At 41.8% G+C, this 27,469-nt stretch overlaps 1 protein-coding gene across 5 annotated transcripts in view; it reads left to right on the top strand.

Moving 5' to 3' along the window:
• Positions 1 to 27,469, top strand: part of LOC133569383 (protein disulfide-isomerase TMX3-like) — a 175,717-nt gene that overhangs the window by 88,584 nt on the left and 59,664 nt on the right. For 2 of the 5 annotated variants that reach the window (XM_061921670.1, XM_061921673.1), the window contains exon 16: positions 24,426 to 24,444. The exons of the other annotated variants lie outside the window; for them this stretch is intronic. In XM_061921670.1, the coding sequence (XP_061777654.1) occupies positions 24,426 to 24,444 (19 nt within the window). The remainder of the gene's footprint in view (positions 1 to 24,425; positions 24,445 to 27,469) is intronic. 5 annotated transcript variants of the gene reach the window in all.

Here is a 27,469-nt window from a genome sequence, read left to right as displayed (position 1 = left end):
ATACAGCCCTGAAGCCAAAGATAATCAACCATGTCATCGAAAAAGAAAATAGCCAACGCACAAAATGGAAATTTAGCACCACTATTGGGCCTGAAACGCGCCAAAGAAGACAACTTCTGTGGTTTCAGTGAGCAGAAGGAGACGGACAAAGACTACGGTCTGGTAGACCACTGTATGTCATGTTGCAAGCTCTGTCTTTTGGTAAATTTGTGAATGAACACCATTCAAATATTTCATGATTCAATGTGCTTATACAGTACATTTTTCCGAAAACAAGGTGGGTGCAGCTTAAATTTTCGTGTGCGTCGTAGCCCGGAAATTACTGTAAATGTTAAACGCGGTCTTTGTCTCATAAGGTCAAAATGTAAACAGCATGATGAATGATGAGAATGTCTGTCAAAATATGTATTGGCTCCTTGTTGGAGAACAGCTATTTGTGCAAAAAATGCTGAAACATTGAACAGAAGGTCAAATCCGCTTCATCTTGACATTTTACCCATAGACCTAAAATTATTCATACCCCTGGCCTATCCCAGCTGCACTCGGGCGGAAGGCAGGGTACACCCTTGACAAGTCGTCACCTCATCGCAGGGCCAATACAGACAGAGATTAACTAATAATTACAGGAGGATGTCAATGATACCTAATTTTTACTGCAGGCTTTGATTGGGAAAACGTAGCGCCATCTGGTGAAGAAATATACAAGTCAAAACAAAGAGCAAATTTAGATCTTTCAATATGAGATAAATGAAGAGGCACATTTGACGAGACACGTTTTTTTTGGCGCTTTGCCATTTTAGGCTAATTTATTCTAGAAAGTTTTCAATGGGTACCCTGTTGGTTCATTCAACACAGCCAAGACAGCTTAAAAATGAAAAAAAAACACAAAAGCAACTACAACCGTCAAGCCGTTTACTGGTATGGGTTTATTTTAGACAACAGCCTTGCAGAAGTTACCAAAGACCATGCATTCACCGCAGCTGCTTTCTTATTTTTTGGGATGGAATATATGTGTTCAATATTTATGAGCGTGCCTTGTTTTCCCAGCATATGGCGCTCCACCGGGGAGCCTCATCCCGTATGCTCCGGTGCCGAGGAGCGCTGACAGTTTAACGTTGTCGGGCTCGTGTGGGTGATCGAACAACATCCCATCGCCCACGCATCAAAGCAGCCGTGACTCCGGCATTGTTGGAATAGTTCATGTTTGAAGTGTATGATGTCACTGCCTGAAATATATGACTTATTACTGGCGTGCAGGTGGAGTAACAACTTGTATTAGTCCATTAGAGAGGAGATTTATGGCTCTTTGACGGGAGACTGGTCCGTAGGAGCTGTTTCTTTCAAAGAGTAGTTTAAAAGACTGGCTCATTATGATTTTTTTTTTTCAATAATCACTGGTAGCATTTATAAGATAAGACACGGATTAGGATAATTACATTTTTCACCAATAATACTCTATTGGTAGGAATTGGTGACTGACTCAATTACTTGTGCAGTAAATGCATTATAACTGCATTAAAAAAGTCTTCCAAATGAACTTGTGGTTAGAGTGTCCGGTTGTGAGTTCAAACCCCGGCCGAGTCATACCAAAGACTATAAAAATGGGACCCCTTACCTCCCTGCTTGGCACTCAGCATCAAGGGTTGATAGGTCAAAGGCAGAGAATAACTTCGCCACTCCTAGTGTGTGTGTGACAACCATTGGTACTTTAACTTTAACTATTGGTAGTAATGTGTGACTGACTCAATTACTAGTGCAGTTGCCAGTAAGGGCATTATAATTGCATTAAAAAAAGTCTTCCACATTAATGGCTTGCATCTGTGAAGCAGCTCTCATTGTTAACTTAAAGGAGCCATTCAAAAGACTTGATTCGTTTGTGAACATCACATCACTATTGTCCTTCATTTTTGTTGCGTTATCTTTTAAACATTCCTTAAAGGCCTACTGAAATTAGATTTTCTTATTCAAACGGGGATAGCAGGTCCATTCTATGTGTCGTACTTGATCATATTTCGCGATATTGCCATATTTTTTCTGAAAGGATTTAGTAGAGAACATCAACCATAAAGTTTGCAACTTCTGGTGCTGATAAAAAAGCCTCGCCTTTACCGGAAGTCGCAGACGATGATGTCACAAGGGCTCCTCCCATTGTTTTTAATGGGAATTTCCAGTAGCAAGAGCTATTCGGACCGAGAAAACAACAATTTCCCCATTAATTTGAGCAAGGATGAAGGATTCGTGGATAATGATTTTGATAGCAAAGGACTAGAAATATAAAATAAATAATAAAATAAAATAAAAAGCAACGGCTCCGGGCGGCGGCAGTGTGAGCGTTTCAGATGTAATTAGACACATTTACTAGGATAATTCTGGAAGATCCTTTATCTGCTTATTGTTTTAATAGTGTTTTAGTGAGATTGTAAAGACATACCTCGAGGTCGGATGGCTTCGGTGAACACGCAGTGTCTCAGAGAAAAGCCGAGGAGCCAAGCTCACAGCTGCCTTTTACACAGCTACTGCAGGAGGACGAATAATCCAATGATGTCCCCCGTAAGATATATATCACAATTTTCCCATCCAAAAACATGCTGGTTGACGTAGAGAAACATGTTTGCTTGACCGCTCTGTGTTAAAAACAAAGAAACACCGGCTGTGTCTCGGGGCTAAAGACAGCTGCAATACACAGCTTTCCACCAACAGCATTGTTCTTTATAGTCTCCATTATTAATTGAACAAATTGCAAAAGATTCAGCAACACAGATGTCCAAATTACTGTGTAATTATGCGATGAAAAAAGACAACTTTTAGCCGTAACTGGTGCTGAGCTAATATTTCCTGACAGTCCGTGACGTCACGCGCACACGTCATCATTCCGCAACGTTTTCAACAGGACACTTCGCGGGAAATTTAAAATTGCAATTTAGTAAACTAAAAAGGCCGTATTGGCATGTGTTGCAATGTTAATATTTCATCATTGATATATAAACTATCAGACTGCGTGGTCGGTAGTAGTGGGTTTCAGTAGGCCTTTAAGGTGGTGTCTAACTTCCATGCTTTGGCAGTGAGTAAGTAAATTATATCTATATAGCACTTTTTTCTAGTGACTCAAAGCGTTTTTACATAATGAAACCCAATATCTAAGTAACATTTAAACCAGTGTCAGTGGGGAAAGTGTCTTGCCCAAGGACACAACGGCAGTATCTAGGATGGCGGAAGCGGGTATCGAACCTGGATACCTCAAGTTGCTGGCACGGCCACTCTACCAACCGAGCTTTACCGTTTGAATTCATTAACTCCACCAAGAAGATAATATACAATTGCAGTATAATTTTTTTCTTTTTTGTCTTTAAATTTGGACGTATTCAGCCAAATGTTATTTTATGTTAGTACTTTTCTCAAAAAATTGCAGAAAAGCACATGAAATATTAAAAAAAATTATAAAATAGATCGGTCACCTTCATACTTTGCTATGAGTTCTTTCTTGAATTAAATAATGTTTGTCATTTTTACTTAAGTGCTTGCTCTTGCAACTTTCTTTGACCGCATGGGGGATTATTTTGCATTCATACTCAATAAAAAAAAAATACCGATTTCTGTTTTGGACACATTAGACAAGTTTATTTTGCACAATGTTTGATACCTGATACCTGAGAGGGTGTACGGACACCCGAGCAAACTTTGCCGACAATTCTCGTCAAAACAAATCCTACACAAAGTGGGATTCACAAAAAATCACAGATGACTGTTGCCACTCAGGTATTGAGTTTTAGGGTCTTTATCATTTATGTTAAGCGTTACCTTAAAGGCCTACTGAAATGAGATTTTCTTATTGAAACGGGGATAGCAGGTCCATTCTATGTGTCATACTTGATCATTTTGCGATATTGCCATATTTTTGCTGAAAGGATTTAGTAGAGAACATCGACGATAAAGTTCGCAACTTTTGGTCGCTAATAAAAAAGTATTGCCTATACCGGAAGTAGCAGACGATGTGGGTGTGACGTCATTGGTTGTAGAGCTCCTCACATCCTCACATTGTTTACAACCATGGCCACCAGCAGCTAGAGTGATTTGGACCGAGAAAGCGACAATTTCCCCATTAATTTGAGCGAGGATGAAAGATTTGTGGATGAGGATAGTGAGAGTGAAGGACTAGAAAAAAAAAGAAGAGGGCAGTGAGAGCGATTCAGATGTTATTATACACATTTACTAGGATCATTCTGGAAAATCCCTTATCTGCTTATTGTTTTACTAGTGTTTTAGTGAGATTATATGGTCATACCTGAAGCCAGAGGGGTGTGGTGACCACCAGTGTCTCTGAGGGAAGCCACGGAGGAGCCAAGAGAGTCACAGCTGCCTCTTTGACAGCTGCAGGAGGAACGACACAAGCTCCGCTCATGTCTACGCTAAGTGCCGACTTATTACCACATTTTTTTCACCAAAACCTGCCGGTTGACATGTGGTAGATAACCATGTTCGCTTCACCGCTCTGTTCCATAGTAAAGCTTCACCGTCATCTTTAGGGAATGTAAACAAAGAAACACCGGCTGTGTTTGTTTTGCTACAGCCGACCGCAATACACCGCTTTGCACCAACATCTTTCTTCTTTGTAGTCTCCATTATCAATTGAAAAAAATGCAAAAGATTCAGCAACACAGATGTCCGGAAGTCTGTGTAATTATGCGATTAAAGCAGACTACTTATAGCTTGGATCGGGCTGGAAGAACATGTTCGCTACAACCGGTGACGTCACGCGCACGCGTCATCATAAGCGTCATCATTCCGCAACGTTTTCAACAGGATACATAGAGGGAAATTTAAAATTGCAATTTAGTTAAAGGCCTACTGAAACCCACTACTATCCACCACGCAGTCTGATAGTTTATATATCAATGATGAAATTAACATTGCAACACATGCCAATACGGCCTTTTTAGTTTACTAAATTGCAATTTTAAATTTCCCGGGAGTTTCGTCTTGAAAACGTCGTGTAATGATGACGTTTACGCAAGACGTCACGGGTTTTTAGGAAATATGAGCGCTGCACACACACACACACACACAGCTAAAAGTCGTCTGTCTTAACCGCATAATTACACAGTTTTTGGAGATCTGTGTTGCTGAATCTTCTGCAATTTGTTCAATTAACATTGGAGAAGTCAAAGTAGAAAGATGGAGTTGGGAAGTTTAAGCCTTTAGCCACACAAACACACGGTAATTCCTTGTTTAAAATTCCTGGAGGTGAAACTTTACTATGGATCAGAGCGTGGTCAAGCAAACATGAATCACGACGGAATGTCAACCGACAGGTTTCGGTGAGAAAATTGTGGTAAAAAGTCGCTTCTTACCGGAGATCAGCTGAGCTTGTGCTATCCATAGCTGCCGTCGACTCCCCTGAGACATTGGCGTCAAGACACCCGTGGAGACACACCTCTGACCATCAGGTACTATTAAATTCACTAAAACACTAGAAACACAATAGAAAGATAAGGGATTTCCCAGAATTATCCTAGTAAATGTGTCTAAAAACATCTGAATCCGTCCCAATGCAATCACGTTTTTGTTTTGTTTTGTTTTTTCTAGTTGGTCGCTATCAATATCCTCAAACACGAATCTTTCATCCTCGCTCAAATTAATGGGGAAATTGTCGTTTTCTCGGTCCGAATAGCACTTTTTGTTGGAGGTTCCCATTAAAAATAATGTAAATATGTGAGGAGCCCCCACACTTGTGATGTTATTGTCTGCGACTTCCGGTAGAGGCAGGGCTTTTTTGTCAGCACCAAAAGTTGTGAACTTTATCGTGGATGTTGTCTACTAAATTCTTTCAGCAAAAATATGGCAATATCGCGAAATGATCAAGTATGACCCATAGAATGGACCTGCTATCCCTGTTTTAAATAAGAAAATCTCATTTCAGTAGGCCTTTAATTAAAAAGGCCGTATTGGCATGAGTTGCAATGTTAATATTTCATCATTGATACATAAACTATCAGACTGTGTGGTCGGTAGTAGTGGGTTTCAGTAGGCCTTTAATGGGTAACAAGATACAACTGAAAACAAACATTTTACTGCTGTACTCTTTTGTTTGCCAGTTTATTGTGAAGATGCATGGCTTTCTTCAAACAAGTCTATAGTAAACACATTTTGTAATGTTAATGGTGTTCTAAGGTCACTGTGGTATTTCACTGACAAGGTCTATCTTTGACACTGAAAAAACCAAATTACCAACATGAGGTGGAAGAAAAATAAAGAGACAATGGGCTCTGCCATTATCGCCATGGCAACGTAAGCTAGGCGCTGGTTTGATATTGCACTCTGTGCTCCGGCTCGCTCTTGTTAAGAGGACAGGCGCCTTGGCCTTTTGTGTTCCTTTCGAAATGGGAAAGAGGGCTAAAAGCATTGGCTCTGTGTGCGCGCACAAGCCTCCAGGAGATATATCGTCTGGCAGATGAGATGTGGCAAGGCTCTTCGAGTAAACTGGATTCAAACGCTGAAAAAACGGCTTAGGGGTATTTTAAAAAGGGGCGGGGGATTTTTAGCTTTGAAAAAATTCCCCGGGAGACCGGTCGTTTTTGAAGTACCCACGGAGAGACGAAATCACAAGGATAACCGCGACTATCAAATAGAAAGAAAGCAGGATTTTAGTTGATCTGACCGATATTGCTGAAAGAGTGCAATCAAGATTCCGGATCAGAGACCTAAAATAACTTTTTTGTTACCAACAACAGCCATACTGGTAGTGTGGAAGATACAGTTAGTCAAACAATGAATGTATGTTGTTTATACAGTAGGAGCTTGATTTACGAAGACTCAAACAAGTGCTGAACAGCTTGTGCAAACTATAAACTATAAAACTATAAAATTGCTTGGCCTGCATAGGTTGTGCAGGTCATCATATTTCAAAAATAATTTTATGTGCACTACGCAACTGTCACCATGAAGACATTCATTTCCGTCAACCTTCATGTTGTTATCCTTTTACCTGGCCTTTTTCTATGTTTTGAACCTGCAACAGGCAACTAGAATGATGTACCACGTTTTCTCTACATTTTAGAAGAAGTCCTGCAATGGGAACAACAACAGAACCCGCTTTTTAGCCGCTTGGCACTAACTGCGAGTGTGCGCTGGGATGATCCAGTTGCAAGAAAATGCATTTTGCAACAAGTTGTTTTTGTACAGAAGAAAACAAACACCTTTACAAAAAACCTGTTGGACACCGTTTCTGCTGTCTCCAAATCAGTGCTTAAATAATTGATCAGCTCAGAGATGAAATTGCTGCACGGATGACCTATTTAATATTATTGTATATTATATCTATCTGAATATATGTCGATTGTGGACAAGAGCGTGGAAGATTCTCTATATTCACTTTATGCCATATTGCAGTCATCGCCTCTTCTGACTGCAGCGCATCCATTTGTGTGCCAGTTTGCATGCACATTTCAAAGGTGATAAATATAGATGCAAAACAGTAGATGTGCTAAAAATAATTAATTCACATCTGAATCACAATTATTATGATTATGATTATTATGATGATAAATGCTTAAAATAACAAAACAATATGTACACAGGTGTAGGTGTGCGTATATATATATATATATATATATATATATATATATATATATATATATATATATGTATATATATATATATATATATATATGTACATACATATACAGTGGGGCAAAAAAGTATTTAGTCAGCCACCGATTGTGCAAGTTCTCCCACTTAAAATGTAGACAGAGGTCTGTAATTTTCATCATAGGTACACTTCAACTGTGAGAGACAGAATGTGGAAAAAAAAACAGGAATTCACATTGTAGGAATTTTAAAGAATTTATTTGTAAATTATGGTGGAAGATAAGTATTTGGTCAACCATTCAAAGCTCTCACTGATGTAAGGAGGTTTTGACTCAAAATCTCACGATACATGGCCCCATTTATTCTTTCCTTAACACAAATCAATCGTCCTTGTTGCGATCTGCTGCTCAGATCTTCACGTGTTTGTTTTTTCATTCTCTGTCTCGCCCCGCACACCTGCTAATAATTATCACCCTCCTATTTAAGCTCACCTTTTCTGTTCACTCATTCTCGGATCCTAATTTGCCCACGCGCAACACTGACGACTCTCGACCTTCATCTTTGTATGTATATTCTCGCTAGCTTTTACGCTAAGCCATTTGTTTATTCCAGCTCACATGCTGAGGAAGTGTTTTTCTGTTTTTGGTTTGCTTTCTCTTTACAGCAGTGTTTTTGTTCCTAGCCTTTTATTATTTAATAAATCCATTTATAACTTACCTTGTTGTGTTCATCGCTTCGACGCATCCACGGGAAAACCACACCGGCATTACAATGCCGAAGAAGAGTTGTCACAGTAGGATCCGAGCATTAAAGAGTTTTTCCGCGTCTGGCAACCACGAGGAGACCTTCGACGAAGGCACATGGAGGGTATTCCGAGCGATGGAGGCTGAGACTCTCCGATGCAATCCAGACGAAAGCATGATGTGGGACCTGGAGGGAAGACTGGTTCCGATCGATGCTTCCGGGAGCGGTGAGTTTCCCTCCCGCAGCGCTCGCGCTCGTCCGCGTCGGCGGAAGCCGCGAAGTATGGCTTCGTCGGGCGACAGAGCCTTTCCCACTCCATGTCTCCCTCCTCACGAACACAGCAGCCTACAGTCGGCACACAGGACCCCTACACCATTGTTTGGGGACCCAATAACACACTTTGCTAACAGTTTTACCGACTGGGCAAATTCCCAACTTGTGTCCCGCGCAGATGACGTCATTTCGTCGACGCCCCCCGGTGGCGCGGGCCCGTCCTCCGATGATGACGTCATCAACAAGGAATTTTTAGGGGAAGATTCGTTTTCTCAGCCATTTTCAAATGACAATAACATTAATAATAAGATACAAAAGTATCAGGATATTTTTTCTTATTATTCTAGTCAACCTCAGTCACCTAGTTTTTCTTCTAACCCACCGTTTAAACCTCATTCTCTGCCCAAGTCCAAAGTTTTTTCTCCCTTTTCAAAGGGACACTCTGGACAATATAGAGGGGAGGGGTCTGCCTGCCTCCAAACCTCCCACCACCCTCCCTTATGGTCAGTCCCTGACCACAGGGAACGGGTCTGGGATTCCCGTCTGGAGGGGGGGGCTACGGCCTATAGCTGTGTTGCGGAGGTAGGGCAGACGCTACCTCTTCTTAAAACTACTAAGCCTCCTAGCCCTCCACCTGTTTTTCCCCTGGCCAAGTCTCAACGGCCTTGTAGACCTCCTCCACCTGTTTTTCCCCCGGCCAAGTCTCAACGGCCTTGTAGACCTCCTCCACCTGTTTTTTCCCCGGCCAAGTCTCAACGGCCTTGTAGACCTCCTCCACCTGTGTTCCGTCCGAACCCTAGTCCTTACCCAAGTTCTTGTCCGAGCCCCAGTGTTACTGTAAGTCCTAGTCTTTGTCCTAGTCCTTGCCCGAGCACCAGTTTGATTGTTAGTCCCAGTCCTTGCCCAAGCCCTAGTTTGACCGTTCGTCCTAGTTCTTGCCCAAGCCCTGGTATGACTGTAAGTCCTGGTCGTTGCCCAAGCCCTTCTCAAAGCACTAGTGTGATTGTAAGTCCTGGTCCTCTCTCAAGTCCTTGCCCGAGTCCTAGTGTTTGTCTTATCACTCATCATAGTCCTAGTCCTGCTCACAGCCAGTCCCCTAGTTCTCCTCGGCAGACCCCTGTGCCTGCTCCTCGGCTGAAGCCGACACCTGCTCCGCGGCTGAAGCCGACACCTGCTCCTCGGCTGAAGCCGACACCTGCTCCTCGGCTGAAGCCGACACCTGCTCCCAGTCTGGTTCTCACACCAGCACATGACACTAACCTGGTTTTCACGCCAGAATTCGACTCTCGCCTGGTTCACACACCAGCAGCTTTTTCGGGCCTGGTTCTCACACCAGTTTTGAACTCTAGTCTGGTTCTCACACCAGTTTTGAACTCTAGCCTGGTTCTCAAACCAGCACTAGACTCCCACCTGGTTCTCACACCAGCCTCCGACCCAGAACTGGTTCTCATACCAGTTACAGACTTTAGCCTGGATCTCACTCCAGCAACAGCTCCAAAGCTGGAGCCCACTCCAGTACCAGCTCCAGAGCTGGAGCCTACTCCAGCACCAGTGTCGACGACGGGGCTGGAGCCCACACCAACGTCGACAACAGGGCTGGAGCCTACAACTGTGTCGACAGGGCTGGAGCCTACTCCAGTACCAGCTCCACGCCGCCAAGCGCCGGTACCAGCTCCACGCCGCCAAGCGCCGGTACCAGCTCCACGCCGCCAAGCGCCGGTACCAGCTCCACGCCGCCAAGCACTGCCGACGACTAATACGCCTGCCTCTACGACGTCGCCGTTTGCTTCTACGCTGACGACTCCTGCGGCTCCCAGGCCGCCTCCGACGACTCCTGCGGCTCCCAGGCCGCCTCCGACGACTCCTGCGGCTCCCAGGCCGCCTCCGACGACTCCTGCGGCTCCCAGGCCGCCTCCGACGACTCCTGCGGCTCCCAGGCCGCCTCCGACGACTCCTGCGGCTCCCAGGCCGCCTCCGACGACTCCTGCGGCTCCCAGGCCGCCTCCGACGACTCCTGCGGCTCCCAGGCCGCCTCCGACGACTCCTGCGGCTGCAGCACCCGCATCATCCTCGCCAGCTGCACTCGGGCCTGCTTTGGCTGCAGTCCCCGCACCCTCGTCTGCTGCTTCCAAGCCTGCTGGGATTTCGGTGCTGAGGCGTCGTCCACCACGTCGATCACGGGCGTGGCCTCTGCGAGGTCATCCTCCTCGCCAGACACTCCCTCCTCCATGTCGGCCACGGATGTGGCCGTGCCCGGGTCGTCCGCCTCGCCGGGCACCTCATCCTGCGATGCGGCCACTAATGTGGCCTTTTCGAGGTCGCCCGCCAAAACTTTTTCGGCAGCAGCGTTCCACCCGCCGCCGCCACATGATGTGTCCTCGGTGGATTCGGGGACATGCGATCTGGCGACCCTCCACCGTGGCCTCCCTCCGCCCTCCCTTCGTTTGTGAACTTTTCTGGTTTTGGGGAGGGGGTTCAAGTTTTTGTTTGTTTTTTAAGACATCTGGTATCTGTCTTTTGTTGGGGGGGAATACTGTTGCGATCTGCTGCTCAGATCTTCACGTGTTTGTTTTTTCATTCTCTGTCTCGCCCCGCACACCTGCTAATAATTATCACCCTCCTATTTAAGCTCACCTTTTCTGTTCACTCATTCTCGGATCCTAATTTGCCCACGCGCAACACTGACGACTCTCGACCTTCATCTTTGTATGTATATTCTCGCTAGCTTTTACGCTAAGCCATTTGTTTATTCCAGCTCACATGCTGAGGAAGTGTTTTTCTGTTTTTGGTTTGCTTTCTCTTTACAGCAGTGTTTTTGTTCCTAGCCTTTTATTATTTAATAAATCCATTTATAACTTACCTTGTTGTGTTCATCGCTTCGACGCATCCACGGGAAAACCACACCGGCATTACAATGCCGAAGAAGAGTTGTCACAGTCCTGTCCCCTTAGCAGAAAAACAGCCCCAAAGCATGATGTTTCCACCCCCATGCTTCACAGTAGGTATGGTGTTCTTGGGATGCGACTCAGTATTCCTTTTCGTCCAAACACGACAAGTTGAGTTTATACCAAAATGGATACATGGATGATACAGCAGAGGATGGGGAGAATGTCATGTGGTCAGATGAAACCAAAATAGAACTTTTTGGTATAAACTCAACTCTCCAGCAGGAGACCATCCTGAGCGGAGACAGATCAGTACATGTACATGAGGTCCTGATGACTGCTAAAATCTGGGGGAGGAACCGTCTTCCAATTAGGATCCAATTAAGCTGTTTTAACTGTGGTCCAAATCAAGTGTGACAAATACCTAAATTACTGGAAGCGAAATAATTACTGCACGAAAATGAGAGCTGCCAATGCTAGGAATGCAAATGAATAATGCGATGCAAATCCTCAAATGCTGTGCCATTTCTGTTCAAAAGCTGAATCCCACAATTAAAGTCAGATTAGATGCCAGGCATGCTGCTCCACAGAATATATTTGTGTGTGCTGTAAATTTCTCTATTAATCTACATTGTCCTTGGTGAGGGCAAAAGTGGTCGACAATCATCTAATTTAAATTTCTCAAAGCAATATTTTCTGCTTTGCTTCTATTGATGCTGCTTGGAACAGTGCCTCCCCGTGTTGCACCGGGAGACATTCATGGATAAGCTTGCATGGCCACATTGATCGTAGCACGTATGGCAGGATCGCTCCTTCATACAAAAGGTGTGCAAGTGAGACGGTTCTGAAATATTGGGTGATCCAAAATTACTTTTTAAAAGTGTGAAAGCGGGGAATAACAACATGACCGAGGATACGGATGGGTACCTTTTCACATTTGAACTGTACTTTTTCCCACGACCCGGGAATCAATAACGGTAATCGATACAACAAATTTTCGGTAGTTTTGCGTCGCTAATAAAATACATTTTTTAAATGTAGCATTTAAAAAAGAGCCATTGTTATAGCTTGTTTTCTTATTACATTTCTGAGTCTCATTTGCAAGTGTTATATGGTAGACTTTGCATGCAGTTGCAATTTCGAAACGTAGTAGTGGATAGGCTGCAGTCTTTCCCTCTAAGCCAGAGGTGTCAAACGTACAGCCGGATCAGGCCCGCAAACAGGTTGTATCCGGTCTGCGGGATGAATTGGCCAAGTATAAAAATTAACCTGAAATTTTTGATTGAAAGAAACTGCTGTTCTAAATGTGTCCACCGGATGTCACACTAGCAAGTATTTGTATCTTTGTAGATGATGCTACATATGTACAAAATATTCAATGTGATGTAATGTGAATGACTATGAGAAACCTTGGAGAGGACCACAGATGTGGGTGACCCCCACGCCCTCTAGGGGAGACCGGATGCAATGGACGTCGAGTGGGTCTGAAATTGTCTTTATTTTGAAGTTATTGTGCTGTGATTTTACCAGTCCGACCCACTCAGGAGTCCATTTTTCTCCATGTGGCCCCCGATCTAAAATAAGTTTGACACCCCTGCTCGACGCGGAATGGGCCAATCTAATCTCATGCTGCACCCTGAAACTGTTTGTACTGTTAGTTTAATATTTCTCACACATGCATCTTAGTTATCGTTTTCATTAACAAATTTGAAGCTGTTGAAACTGCCATGTAAAATGCTATTCATTAGCATGTGTATAGCAAAACCAAGTAGCATTAAGTTTGCACATTTTGGAAAAGTGGAGCATTACTGTACTTTTGAGTGCCTGTTTCTTGCTTTGTTGGCATCAAAAATTGTAACATTACCCAGAGGCAGTTTGGCGTAATGCTCTCGGAGTACTGCTTGGGCGCTTGTTTGCCTGCCAAGTGTTTGAGTCGGTGCATTGTCTGCAATCAGATATGACGTCACATGTAACGATGGTTGATTTTATGTGAATCGGTACCCGGTAGCACCAACTTAATTCCGTCAGTGCCTATTAAAAATACCGAATTCTATCCATCCATCCATCCATTTGTTACCGCTTGTCCCTTTTGGGGTGGCGGGGGGTGCTGGAGCCTTTGCAGCACCTGCATTCGGGCGGAATGCGGGGTACAGCCTGGACAAGTCGCCACCTCATCACAGGGCCAACACAGATAGACAGACAACATTCACACTCACATTCACACACTAGGGCCAATTTAGTGTTGCCAATCAACCTATTCCCAGGTGCATGTCTTTGGAGGTGGGAGGAAGCCGGAGTACCCGGAGGGAACTCACGCAATCACGGGGAGAACATGCAGACTCCACACTGAAAGATCCCGAGCCTGGGATTGAACTCAGGACTACTCAGGACCTTCGTATTGTGAGGCACATGCACGGACCCCTGTACCACCGTGCTGCACACTGAATTCTACACCCATCCATATGTTGTTTAGAATGATGCTTTTGCAGGCACAAGGAGGGGACAAATAATTTCCATATTAACATTGAAAATCCAATTATGGGTGCTCATTGTCTTAACCGAAAAAAACGCATTAACAACTTTCTAATGAGTTTTGAATCTGTGAGTGGGATGAGTCATTTGTCTTCTATCAGTTGTAGATCTGCCACTTTTGACTGATGGCCAAATTCCTTGTTTGAGATTTGAGATAAAAAAAAATTGACAGCAGAACTTTCAAGATTCATACTCCAGAGACTATTCAGGCTGGGAGCAGACCTGCCAAGCTTGTACACATTTAACGGGGCTCCTGCAGCTGAAGGAAGAAAGGTGTCATCTGAGGTCAGCGTGCATCCACTTTCTCCCCATCAAAAACCCAAAGGGGCCCATTTCGCAGCGTCATTATCACCTGAATGGCATTTTTCTTGGTGGGAATGTCCTCAGAAAGCACACGTTTGATTCAATGCATTGAGAAGTTTGGGTGTCAAATCACACAGTCTGACTTTTTTAAAATGCATTTTTTTTTTTTTTTGAAGTTTCTGCCTGGTTCTAAATCATATGAGTAAATATCACTATTTAGTATTCATGCATGAATGAGCTGAGCGTAGGATAAAGCCTCCCTCCACTGCAGCCCACACAGTCATACATATTCACAAAGTTATCTTGTTTTTATAATTTCTTCAGGTTAGTCATGATAAAAGCATTTGGACTTTACATTCCATGTTTGCTCTGCATTACAGTGGGTGTGTTTCTTGGCCTTCTCTCAATATTCGATAGCACTATTATAGCTTCGCCACTGACAAACAAAGGTGGTTTTAAGTAAATACTACTTTTTGTGCGTGTGGGTGTGAAAGAGTGGTTTCGCGACAGCTGCTGCGGGCGGGAATACAGTACGCTCCTGCAGAACAGCAATGGTCTGTTCAAACACTTTGTCCGGTGTTTTCACTTGCTCGTGCAATTTTACGCGCAATATGCGCGGTTTTTTTTTTCGGTGAGTGGGGAATGAAGTGTTTTTATTAGAAAAAGCCACCCTTGCAAATGGATTTCAGCGGGTGTCAGGAACGGTGGGTTCCCCTGAAACGGAACTCTTTAATCAACGTGCTCTTGGATGTTTTGCAGCGGCAATTACACCGCTTTGTTGCACCCACGCCGCGCTTGCTGTGTGGGATCATGTTTGCACACAGTTAGCGAGTTGAACACGTGACAAATCATTCTAAAGCGGGGCTCAGCAACCCGCGCCTCTCGAGCCACACTTTAGTGCCGTCCTAGTGGCTCCCTGGACCTCTTTCAGAAAATATATATTTTTTGTTTAATATATTTTCTGTCTAAGGACAAACATGAAACACAACTTCTTAATTGTTAGAAATCCCACTGTTTATATTATACATGCTTCACTGATGACAATATTTGGCAAGCACCGTTTTGTCCTACTAATTTCAGCGATCCTTGAACTTATCGTAGTTTGTTTATATAAATATAGTTTAGTCTTTATTTGAAGGGACAATGCACAAAAAAAATTAAGCTCAAAGACAGATATGTTCTGTACAAAATTATAGCTAAATAACTAATTTTCATCTGCAGTCCCTGGCTACCTAAATTAAAGGGATACAAAAATCATGCAATAAAATTATGACAATAAAATCATATCATATCACGTAATCAAATTAAGAAAAGTCATAAAATGCCCTTTCATGGACACATACTTAATATACGATACAACCACATCTCATTTACATCATCACACAAAGACAATACATGCTCTTGTTCACATCTGTCATCATTTGTAAAAAAACAAAAACAACCATGATTTTAACAGACACACCTCACAATTTACAACAAAAATGCTGTTATGGATAAATATAATACACATTAAGTTGATCTGCCAAACATAGTGCCCACCTTAGTGACCGTGTGAGCAGCTTTGATTGCTCCAAAGTCACTTTTTAACTTCAATTGTAAATGAAGCGTAGTCTGTTCAACTTTTCAAGTTTGTTGTGAGTTCGTTCCATTCCTTATGGCTTTATATGAAAACGCTGATTGTGCAAAATATGCTTTACATCTGGGTACGCTACACTGCCCCCTGGTGGAGGCTCGTGTGTTTCTAGTTGTCACAGCAGATATAAACTGGGCAAAGTGCTTAAGTGGCGCTGGTGCAGTGTTATTTAGGATTTATTTAGGAATCCTAATTTAGCATTAGGATTTACATATACAACTTTCTCCGATGCTGCCACAGAAAGACGTGTTTTATGCCACTCCTTTGTCTCATTTTGTCCATCAAATGTTTTATGCTGTGCGTGAATGCACCAAGGTGAGCTTTGTTGATTTGATTGATTTGCTGAAGTGCTTATCAGGCATATATGGTCAGTGCATGACTGCAAGCTAATCTATGCTAACATGCTATTTAGGCTACCTGTATGTATTATGCCTCGTTTGTAGGTATATTTGAGCTCTTTTAGTTTCCTTTATTTATGTCCTCTGTGTATTTAATTCATATTTGTATGTATCGTGACACATTGTCTTTCGGTAATCTTGGCTGCATTTCTGATAGTTGTAGGTGAGCCACGTTGTTCCAGACCACAGCAAACGTTACCCAATTTGCAAAGATTGTAATAAATCCATTAGAAGAAGACAGCCTGCCATTTCCTTTAACTTGGACACACACATCTATACTTTTTGCCATTCTAAGCGAGTAATTTCCAGGAGCCTCTGTTTTACTAATGTTTTCCAATGTTGCAAAAATGAGAGAATAATATTTCAAATACAACATTTCTGTCGACGAAGATTTGTGTCATCATTTGATAGTAGGCTAATTTAGCTAATACAAACACTTACATCATGTGCTGTCTTCTTTATAACACTTATATAACATTTTTAATTTGTCTTGGCTCCAGACAGATGATTTTTTTTTTTTTTTTGGTCCAATGTGGCTATTTCAACATTTTGGGTTGCCGACCCAAGGAAATACTTTTAGTCCAGGAATGTCAAACTCCTTTTTGATGAGGGCCACTTCACTTGTAACAGCTAATAATGTAGGTAGGAATATAAATGTATAAAGATTTTCCCCATGATATTATCACACATTTGTTGATGCAATAGGTCATTTTTTTTTACGACGTGTAAAATAAAATGTGTAAAAATTCTGGCAATTGAGTTGCTATTGTTTACCGTAAAATTTACGATGGGTTTTACAGCATATTTCAGTATAAAGAAAAACTGTTCTACTATGTTTTACTTTAAAGTCTACTGTTGTTGTTTTCCCAATGTATTACTGTAAATGGGAAAATGGTATCGCTGTTTTTTAACCGTAAAATTGACAATTGTTATTTTTTCCGGTGTATCACTGTAGATGGAAAAATGAAAGCACAGTTTTTCCTTTAGGCAAAAATTCTGGCGACAGAGCTTCCAGTTTTTACAATTGTACAAATTGTAAAATTTTGACGGATAATTTGCTATGAACTCCTTGAGTCAAGCAGATATTTAAGTCTTTTTCATTTTAGCAAAACCTACATATATATATATATATATATATATAACAATTTAAAAGTTTCCATTGCATGCAGTATTATTTTCTGTCAAAATGGAAAGAATGAAAACATTTAGTAATAAATGATAAAGTTCTTTATTGATACACATTATTTACAGACTTTTGTAGGCCACTTAAAAAGATGTGACAGGCCATTTAAAAATGTCGTGGCAGGCCATGTAAAAATGTCATGACAGGTCATATAAAATGTGGTAGCAGGCCATGTAAATATCATGGCAGGCCATATAAAAATATCACAGCAGGTCATGTAAAAATGTGGTGGCAGGCCATATAAAAATGTGGTGGAAGGCCATATAAAAATGTGATGGCAGGCCATTTAAAAATGTGCTGGCAGGCTATATAAAATTGTTGTGGCAGGCCATATAAAAATATTGTGGCAGGCCATGTAAAAATGTCGTGGCAGGCCAAATAAAATGTCGTGGCAGGCCATTTAAAAATGTCCTGGCAGGCCATAAGAAAATATGTTGGCTGGCCATATAAAAGTGTACTGGCTGGCCATATAAAATGTGGTTGCAGGCCATAAAAAAGTTATGTGGTGGGACAGATCTCGGCCCTGGGCCTTGAGTTTGAAATCTGTGCTTTAGTACCATCTTTTTCATGCTATGACTAAAATCTGAAGAATTTTATTCTACAATTTTGCGCTATCATCGGGGTTTATTAGTGGTGTTGGCTGAGGCCCATCAGTGTGCTAATCCATTTAACCTTGCGCCCCTTCCCATTAAGCTCATGTGGAGACCAAACCTTGGTAATTAGAACCCTCAGCAAGGTTCCAAAAGTGAAACAAATGTTGGAGCTGAACATGCAGTACTATCCTTGACAGGGAAGCACTCATAGAAGGTTTGGCAGAGCAGTAAATTGGCCTTGTGATAAATGGTCGCAAGTATGCTGCTTTTAAAATGTTACAGCTCTCCTCTTTTTCCTGTACACAATAAAGTGTCCCCGAGGTAAAGTGTTTTATTTTTTTTTATTTTTTTTTTTTAACTTTATTAACACACAGGCCTGAGGAAAGTTCTACTCTAGTTGTTGGCCACCTAAAAATTAATCGGAATTGATTCAGGCCAAACTAGCTGTGCAGTTTATGCCCTGAGAAGGGAATCGAGTGTTTCATGAGGTTGTCTACAGCCACAATAATGTTATGCGACACATGTAGCATGGCTTTTAACAGTGTTTGTTTGTGGACCAGCCCTGCAATGAGGTGGCGACTTGTCCTGGGTGTATCCCGCCTTTCGCCTGATTGTAGCTGAGATAGGCACCAGTTCCCCGTCACGCCAAAGGGAATAAGCGGTAGATGGGATGGATGGATGTTTGTGTACCAGTGTATTGTGGTGGGGGTTTGGACAGATTTATTTTTAATTATTGGGCTGTAATCCATAATCAATCAATCAATCAATGTTTACTTATATAGCCCTAAATCACTAGTGTCTCAAAGGGCTGCACAAACCACCACGACATCCTCGGTAAGCCCACATAAGGGCAAGGAAAACTCACACCCAGTGGGACATTGGTGACAATAATGACCCAGTGGGACGTCAGTGACAATGATGACTATGAGAACCTTAGAGAGGAGGAAAGCAATGGATGTCGAGCGGGTCTAACATGATACTGTGAAAGTTCAATCCACAATGGATACAACACAGTCGCGAGAGTCCAGTCCAAAGAGGATCCAAGACACAGCAGCGAGAGTCCCGTTCACAGCGGAGCCAGCAGGAAACCATCCCAAGCGTAGGCGGACCAGCAGCGCAGAGATGTCCCCAGCCGATACACAGGCGAGCAGTACATGGCCACCGGATCGGACCGGACCCCCTCCACACGGGAGAGTGGGACATAGAAGAAAAAGAAAAGAAACGGCAGATCAACTGGTCTAAAAAGGGAGTCTATTTAAAGGCTAGAGTATACAAATGAGTTTTAAGGTGAGACTTAAATGCTTCTACTGAGGTGGCATCGCGAACTGTTACCGGGAGGGTATTCCAGAGTACTGGAGCCCGAACGGAAAATGCTCTATAGCCCGCAGACTTTTTTTGGGCTTTGGGAATCACTAATAAGCCGGAGTCCTTTGAACGCAGATTTCTTGCCGGGACATATGGTACAATACAATCGGCAAGATAAGATGGAGCTAGACCGTGTAGTATTTTATACGTAAGTAGTAAAACCTTAAAGTCACATCTTAAGTGCACAGGAAGCCAGTGCAGGTGAGCCAGTACAGGCGTAATGTGATCAAACTTTCTTGTTCTTGTCAAAAGTCTAGCAGCCGCATTTTGTACCAACTGTAATCTTTTAATGCTAGACATGGGGAGACCCGAAAATAATACGTTACAGTAGTCGAGGCGAGACGTAACAAACGCATGGATAATGATCTCAGCGTCTTTAGTGGACAGAATGGAGCGAATTTTAGCGATGTTACGGAGATGAAAGAAGGCCGTTTTAGTAACGCTTTTAATGTGTGCCTCAAAGGAGAGAGTTGGGTCGAAGATAATACCCAGATTCTTTACCGTGTCGCCTTGTTTAATTGTTTGGTTGTCAAATGTTAGAGTTGTATTATTAAATAGAGTTTGGTGTCTAGCAGGACCGATAATCAGCATTTCCGTTTTTTTGGCGTTGAGTTGCAAAAAGTTAGCGGACATCCATTGTTTAATTTCATTAAGACACTCCTCCAGCTGACTACAATCCGGCGTGTTGGTCAGCTTTAGGGGCATGTAGAGTTGGGTGTCATCAGCATAACAGTGAAAGCTAATACCGTATTTGCGTATGATGTCACCTAGCGGCAGCATGTAGATGCTGAAGAGTGCAGGGCCAAGGACCGAACCCTGGGGAACTCCACACGTTACCTTAACGTAGTCCGAGGTCACATTGTTATGGGAGACACACTGCATCCTATCAGTAAGATAAGAGTTAAACCAAGACAGGGCTAAGTCTGACATACCAATTCGTGTTTTGATACGTTCTAATAAAATATTATGATCGACGGTATCGAAAGCAGCGCTAAGATCGAGGAGCAGCAACATAGATGACGCATCAGAATCCATCGTTAGCAATAGATCATTAGTCATTTTTGCGAGGGCTGTCTCCGTGGAGTGATTTGCCCTGAAACCGGATTGAAAGGTTTCACATAGATTGTTAGACGCTAAGTGTTCATTTAACTGCTCCGCAACAATTTTTTCAAGGATTTTTGAAATAAAGGGAAGGTGAGACACCGGTCGGTAATTTACCATGAGGTCAGGATCGAGGTTAGGTCTTTTAAGAAGAGGATGAATAACCGCTTTTTTGAATGCTAGGGGAACACTGCCCGAGGAGAGTGATAAGTTTATAATATTTAGCACTGATGGACCTAATAATTCAAAGAGCTCCTTGATCAGTTTCCCAGGAAGAGGGTCAAGTAAACATGTTGTCTGTTTTATTCCATTTACACGTTGTAACATTGTCTTTAATCTCCTTTCTAATGACTTCAATTTTCTTACTAAAGAATTGCATAAAGTCATCAGCTGAGTGGGTTGAGCTACTGGAAGGAGTCCCTTGTTGGGTTAGCGATGCTACCGTACTAAACAAAAATTTAGGATCGTTTTTATTACGGTGGATGAGATTTGAGTAATATTTAGCTTTAACTAAAGTAAGCATGCGTTTATAAGTTATTAAACCATCACTCCATGCTTGATGGTGCACCTCAAGTTTAGTCGTGCGCCATTTGCGTTCCAGCTTTCTACATAATAATTTCTGAGCTCTAGTTTCTTCTGTAAACCACGGGGTGCGCTTTTTTGGAGCCTTTTTTAACTTTAGCGGTGCTATGTTATCAATGGTTTCGCGCAGGGCGTCGTTAAAGTTGTTAGTGAGGTTATCAATAGAGCCCACATACTTTGGGAATGGTGCCATTACCGAGGGCAGTAGGTCAGCAAGAGTTGTCGTTGTGGCTGTATTAATGTTGCGGCTGCTATAGCAGGTATTATTATTATTAGTTTGACGAACATGCGTCTGAACCTCGAATTTTATAAGGTAATGATCGGACAATACTTTAGTATACGGGAGTATCGTAACTTTGGAAACGGTGATGCCCCTGACAAGCACTAGGTCTATCGTATTACCGTTGCGATGCGTGGGTTCATTTATTATTTGTGTGAGACCACAGCTATCAATTACAGTCTGGAGCGCTACGCACGGTGGGTCCGATGGGGTATTCATATGGATATTAAAGTCCCCCATTATGATTATATTATCGGCGTGTGTCACTAGATCAGCAACGAACTCTGAGAATTCATTAATAAAGTCCGAATAGGGCCCTGGGGGGCGGTAGATAACAGCCAGGTGTAGAGGCAGCGGTGTGACAGACCTCATAGTAAGCACCTCAAACGATTTATATTTATTATTTATGTTAGGACTAAGGTTAAAGTTTTCGTTGTATATTAGTGCGACCCCCCCACCCCTTTTGAGCGGACGGGCAATATGCGCATGTGTAAAGTTAGGAGGACATGCCTCATTTAGCGCAAAAAAGTCGTTTGGTTTAAGCCAGGTTTCGCTGAGACCGATGACGTTAAGATTGTTGTCTCTGATAATATCATTAACTAACAACGTTTTAGGAGACAATGATCTTATGTTTAAAAAACCTATATTATAGGTAGTGGGCTGTTTTAGGGAGTTTTTGATCAAATTATCCGTAGTAGCAATATTAATAATGTTGTGTTTATTATGCCCAGTGCATTTAGTATAGTTACGACCATATCTAGGAATTGATACGACAGGAATTTTCCGATTGTTTGATTGTTGCTTTGATAAACTGCACGCATCATGGTTAGCCACCTCAGTAACGGGGATTTTCCGATTGTTTGTTTGTTGCTTTGATAAACTGCACACATCATGGTTAGCCATCTCAGTAACGGGGATTTTCCGATTGTTTGTTTGTTGCTTTGATAAACTGCACGCATCATAGTTAGCCACCTCAGTAAAACACATGTCCAACTCTGAAACACTCAAAGCAGAAAAAACTTGTTCTAATTTAACTGACTCCTTACCCAGACCAGTAGTCTCGCATTTTCCATCTAAATCTAAATCTAATCTAAATCCGTCTTCGGGATGGAGGAAAATAAAAATAAACCTACATTTTCCTGCTACTGTAATGTTAGCATGCAAGATAAATTTGCAGGTGTATACATCAGAGTCTGATATTTTGGTACTTGATGCACACATACTGTTAGCATGTTGTCTTTTTTTTTTTTTTTTAGCTATTTTTGCAAATATTCACCTTAAAGAGATTTACAGTAGTGCCTCAATGTACAGGCTTAAAGGCCTACTGAAATGAGAATTTCTTATTTAAACGGGGATAGCAGGTCCATTCTATGTGTCATACATGATCATTTCGCGATATTGCCATATTTTTGCTGAAATGATTTAGTAGAGAACATCCACGATAAAGTTTGCAACTTTTGGTCGCTAATAAAAAAGCCTTGCCTTTACCGGAAGAATGTGCGCGCAACGTCACCGGTGTGAGGGCTCCTCACATTCTCAAACTGTTTATAATGTGAGCCTCCAGCAGCAAGACCTATTCGGACCGCGAAAGCGACAAATTCCCCATTAATTTGAGCGAGGATGAAAGATTCGTGGATGAGGAAATTTAGAGTGAAGGCATAGAGAAAAAAAAAAAAAAGGCGAGGGCAAGTGAGAGCGATTCAGATGTTTTTAGACACATTTACTAGGATACATTCGGGAAATCCATTATCTGCCTATTGGGTTGCTAGTGTTTTAGTGAGTTAAAGAGTACCTTAAAGTCGGAGGGGTGTGGCCACGGGTGTTTTGACGCCAGAGTCTCTGAGAGAAGTCATGGCAGCAGGAGGACGCTGGCTCCACTGATCTCCAGTGAGAGGTGACTTATTTCGACAATTTTCTCACCGAAAACTGCCGGTTGACATTTAGTCGTGATCCATAGTAAAGCTTCACCTCCGGGAATTTTAAACAAGGAAACACCATGTGTTTGTGTGGCTAAAGGCTAAAAGCTTCCCAACTCCATCTTTCTACTTTGACTTCTCCATTATTTATTGAACAAATTGCCAAAGATAAGCAACACAGATGTTCAGAATACTGTGTAATTGTGCGATGAAAAGAGACGACTTTTAGCCGTAAGTGGTGCTGGGCTAATATGTCCCCTCCAACCAATAACGTCACAAACACGCGTCATCATTCCGCGACCTTTTCAACAGGAAAATCCGCGGGAAATTTAAAATTGTAATTTAGTAAACTAAACCGGCCGTATTGGCATGTGTTGCAATGTTAATATTTCATCATTGATATATAAACTATCAGACTGTGTGGTCGGTAGTAATGGGTTTCAGTAGGCCTTCACTAAGTCTGTGATGGCTCTAATAACTCAAAATATAAATAATTTCAACAAATTGAAAATGAATTAAAACATTTTAAGAAAAAAGTACAGTTTTTAGAAGGAGAGCTTATTTCTGCGGTAACTCCTTCTAGCTACTTCTCTTTCAAACATGAAATCAGCGACTTCTCCATATTTTTATGGATAAATGTCCACCATTTATATAGTATTTTATCATCCTTGGCTGGGGTTGGACTCATTCTGCTTCAATGTTGTGCACAGTAGCAGTAAATTGTTTGAATTGCTTGGCCAAGTTGGCACTTCTGCTCAATACTGTTTTTCACACTCATTTTCTTCGTTCACATGGTTAAAAAAAAAAAAAATAATATGTTGATCTCTTGCTATAAGCTAATGCTACAGTATCAAGTAAGACCAGACCTTTGGTACGCCAACTAATTGCGAGGATACTTGTAAATCAGATTTTCCTTGGAGAGACAGTACTTATCTCAAAATACTCTGAAGTTGGGGCATGGTTAAGTTGAGGTACCATCGTGTTTTGGTACTTGATGCATCCTAACGTTAGCGGGCAAATATTTCATGCCTGCTTGTGTTTATTTTTCCCCAGGTATACACCCAAGAGTCAGGTATTTTGGCACTTGATACATACTTACTATTGGCATGCCAGCATGTTAATATTAGCGCACTAAAGTCGACTCACTAATTTTGCAGATTTTGCAGACACGTGCTTACTGTTGGCATGTTCACGTTAGCATGCAAATCTTTCATGCTCACTTTTGTAGCTTTTTTCCCCCAGGTATACACCTTAGAGTCTGGTATTTTAGCATTTGATGCATACTTTCTGTTGAAATGCCGGCATGTTAATATCAGCGCAATAATTTTGTCATATATTCTGGTACTTGATGCATGCCAACATTAGCATGCTAACGTTATCATGCTAATGTTTGTTGTTTATTTTGTAGGTATACACCTGAGGGTTCTATTTTTGTTATCTGCCACTATGTGGCTGGAATTCAAAGTTCAGCTTTCCAACATTTACAGACAAATTTTCCTTAAAGGTCTACTGACATGAGATGTTCTTATTTAAACGGGGATAGCAGGTCTATTCTATGTGTCATACTTGATCATTTCGCGATATTGCCATATTTTCGCTTAAAGGATTTAGTTGAGAACGACGACGATAAAGTTCACAACTTTTGGTCGCTAATAAAAAAGCCTCGCCTGTACCGGAAGTAGAAGCCGATGTGCGCGTGACGTCACCGGCGTGAGGGCTTTTCACATCCCCACATTGATTACAATCATAGACACCAGCAGCGCGAGCGATTCTGACCGAGAAAGCGACAATTTCCCCATTAATTTGAGCGAGGATGAAAGATTCGTGGATGAGGATAGTGACAATGAAGGACTAGAAGAAAAAAATAAATAAAAAGTCTTCGGCAGGAGCGATTCAGATGTTATTAGACACATTTACTAGGATAATACTGGAAAATCCCTTATCTGATTATGGCGTTACTAGTGTTTTAGTGAGGTTATCTGAAAGTCGGAGGGGTGTGGTGACCGCCAGTGTCTCTGAGTGAAGCCATGGAGGAGCCAAGAAAGTCGCAGCTGCCTCTTTGACAGCTGCTGCAGGAAGAACGACACAAGCTCCGCTCATGTTTACGTTAAGAGCCAACTTATTACCACAATTTTCTCACCGATTCTTTCCGGTTGACATGTGGTAGAGAAACTTGTTCGCTCTACCGCTCTGTTCCATATTAAAGCTTCACAACAAACAAAGAAACACCGGCTGTGTTTGTGTTGCTACAGCCGTCCGAAATACGCCGCTTTCCACCAAATGCATTGTTGTTTGTAGTCTCCATTATTAATTGAACAAATTGCAAAAGATTCAGGAACACAGATGTCCAGAATACTGTGCAATTATGCGATTAAATCGGACGACTTTTAGCCGTGAATGGTGCTGGGATAAAATGTCCGCTAAACAATAACGTCACAAGCATGCGTCAACATAAGGGTCATCATTCCGTTGCGTTTTCAACAGGACACTTTGCGGGAAATTTAAAATTGTAATTTATTAAACTAAACCGGCCGTATTGGCATGTGTTGCAATGTTAATATTTCATCATTGATATATAAACTATCAGACTTTGTGGTCGGTAGTAGTGGGTTTCAGTGGGCTTCTAAATAGTTGTTTGTATTTTTGAAATACTTCTCTATCCCATTTTTTTTTTAAACATAAAACTATTAAATCATTTGTGATCTTACCTTTGCTTTCGAAGTATAGTGTATTAATAACCCAACACTTTCCTTCTTCAGGGGAAGCTCTTTGTTGATACTTTGTTGTAAAAGACCTCATTATTTTCCTGTCTGTAGAAAGACAGCAGCCTTCAGCACCCACCAGCTCACATAAGTCCTTCTGTGAGAACTACTTTATGCATTAAGAGGGTAGCAACTCACTGCAGCCTTAGCTCACATTTCTGCCTTGTATTTAATCAGAACATATGCAAAGTCAGTGCTTTTTACCGAAGAAAATGTTAAAACTTAGAGGAATCATACAGGAAATACACTTATAAAACAGTTCAATGGACAAATAATAATGACATGATAAATAAATAATAAGTACCATATTTTTTGGACAATAGGGCGGTCTGGATTATAAGACACATTAAAGGAGTCATTTATGATTTATTTTTCCTACATTTAAAACACTTCCTTGTGTCCTACATAACATGTAATGGTGGTTCTTTGGTCAAAATATTGCATAGATTATCTTCAAGCCGCTCTCTCTGACCGTCTCTTATTTACGATCTTAATTACGCCGCTCCACTTTTCCCCGTCATCTTTGTTGCACCAGTAGTTTTTAGCTCTTCCATAGCGAGTCTACTGACAAATATGAGTTACAAGTGTAAACTACTCTATGTTAGAAATAGCAACAGTTGAGGATGAATGACCCACAACAAGAAAATAGCAAATTGACAATGGGGCGAACTACAACGGCGCACGGTCTGCAATTTTTGGGACTTATGCAGATCCCAAACAAAAATCAGCAGGTATCAATACAACAGAAGTTGGTTATTTCATAATATTGCGAAACAAAACACCAGATAATATGTCTCCTGATAGGTACCACTTTGGGCCTTTACACACACACCATAATAATACCTGTGTGTTGAAGCACAGTACGTCTGACTACCGTAGTTGAAAGCGCCGCGTTCCATCAAGTGGTGCTGGATTTGTAGCTTACACAAGTCGTACTAAAACTTTTTGGACAAGTTTTCTATATTCTTCATGAAACATCAAAGTGTTTGTGTTGCTTGCTTAGCGTCATTTATTTAACAGGCGTCAACTTGCAGTCAACACTTATCTCTTATGTGTAACTAGCATCTACTGGTCACACTTATCATTACACCATGTACTAAATACAATTGCTTTCAGTTTAACACAGCCAAAATTGATTAAGCGCCGGGTTATGAGGTGCATTGTCAATTGTTGAGAATATAAAAATATTTTAAGTGCGCCTTGTTCGAAAAATACGGGGAGTTCTTTTTTTTTTTCTTTGTCATGAAAAAGGGAGGTTGTTTGGGTTGTTGCCCAAATTGTAAGTGTATCTTGTGTTTTTTATATTGTTTTAATAAAATAAAATAAAAATTATAA

The sequence above is a fragment of the Nerophis ophidion genome, linkage group LG15 (assembly GCF_033978795.1).
Source record: "Nerophis ophidion isolate RoL-2023_Sa linkage group LG15, RoL_Noph_v1.0, whole genome shotgun sequence".
In the NCBI taxonomy this organism is placed as follows: Eukaryota; Metazoa; Chordata; class Actinopteri; order Syngnathiformes; family Syngnathidae; genus Nerophis; species Nerophis ophidion.
Note: the sequence above shows the minus strand (reverse complement) of the source record. Positions and strands in the feature narration are given on the sequence as shown.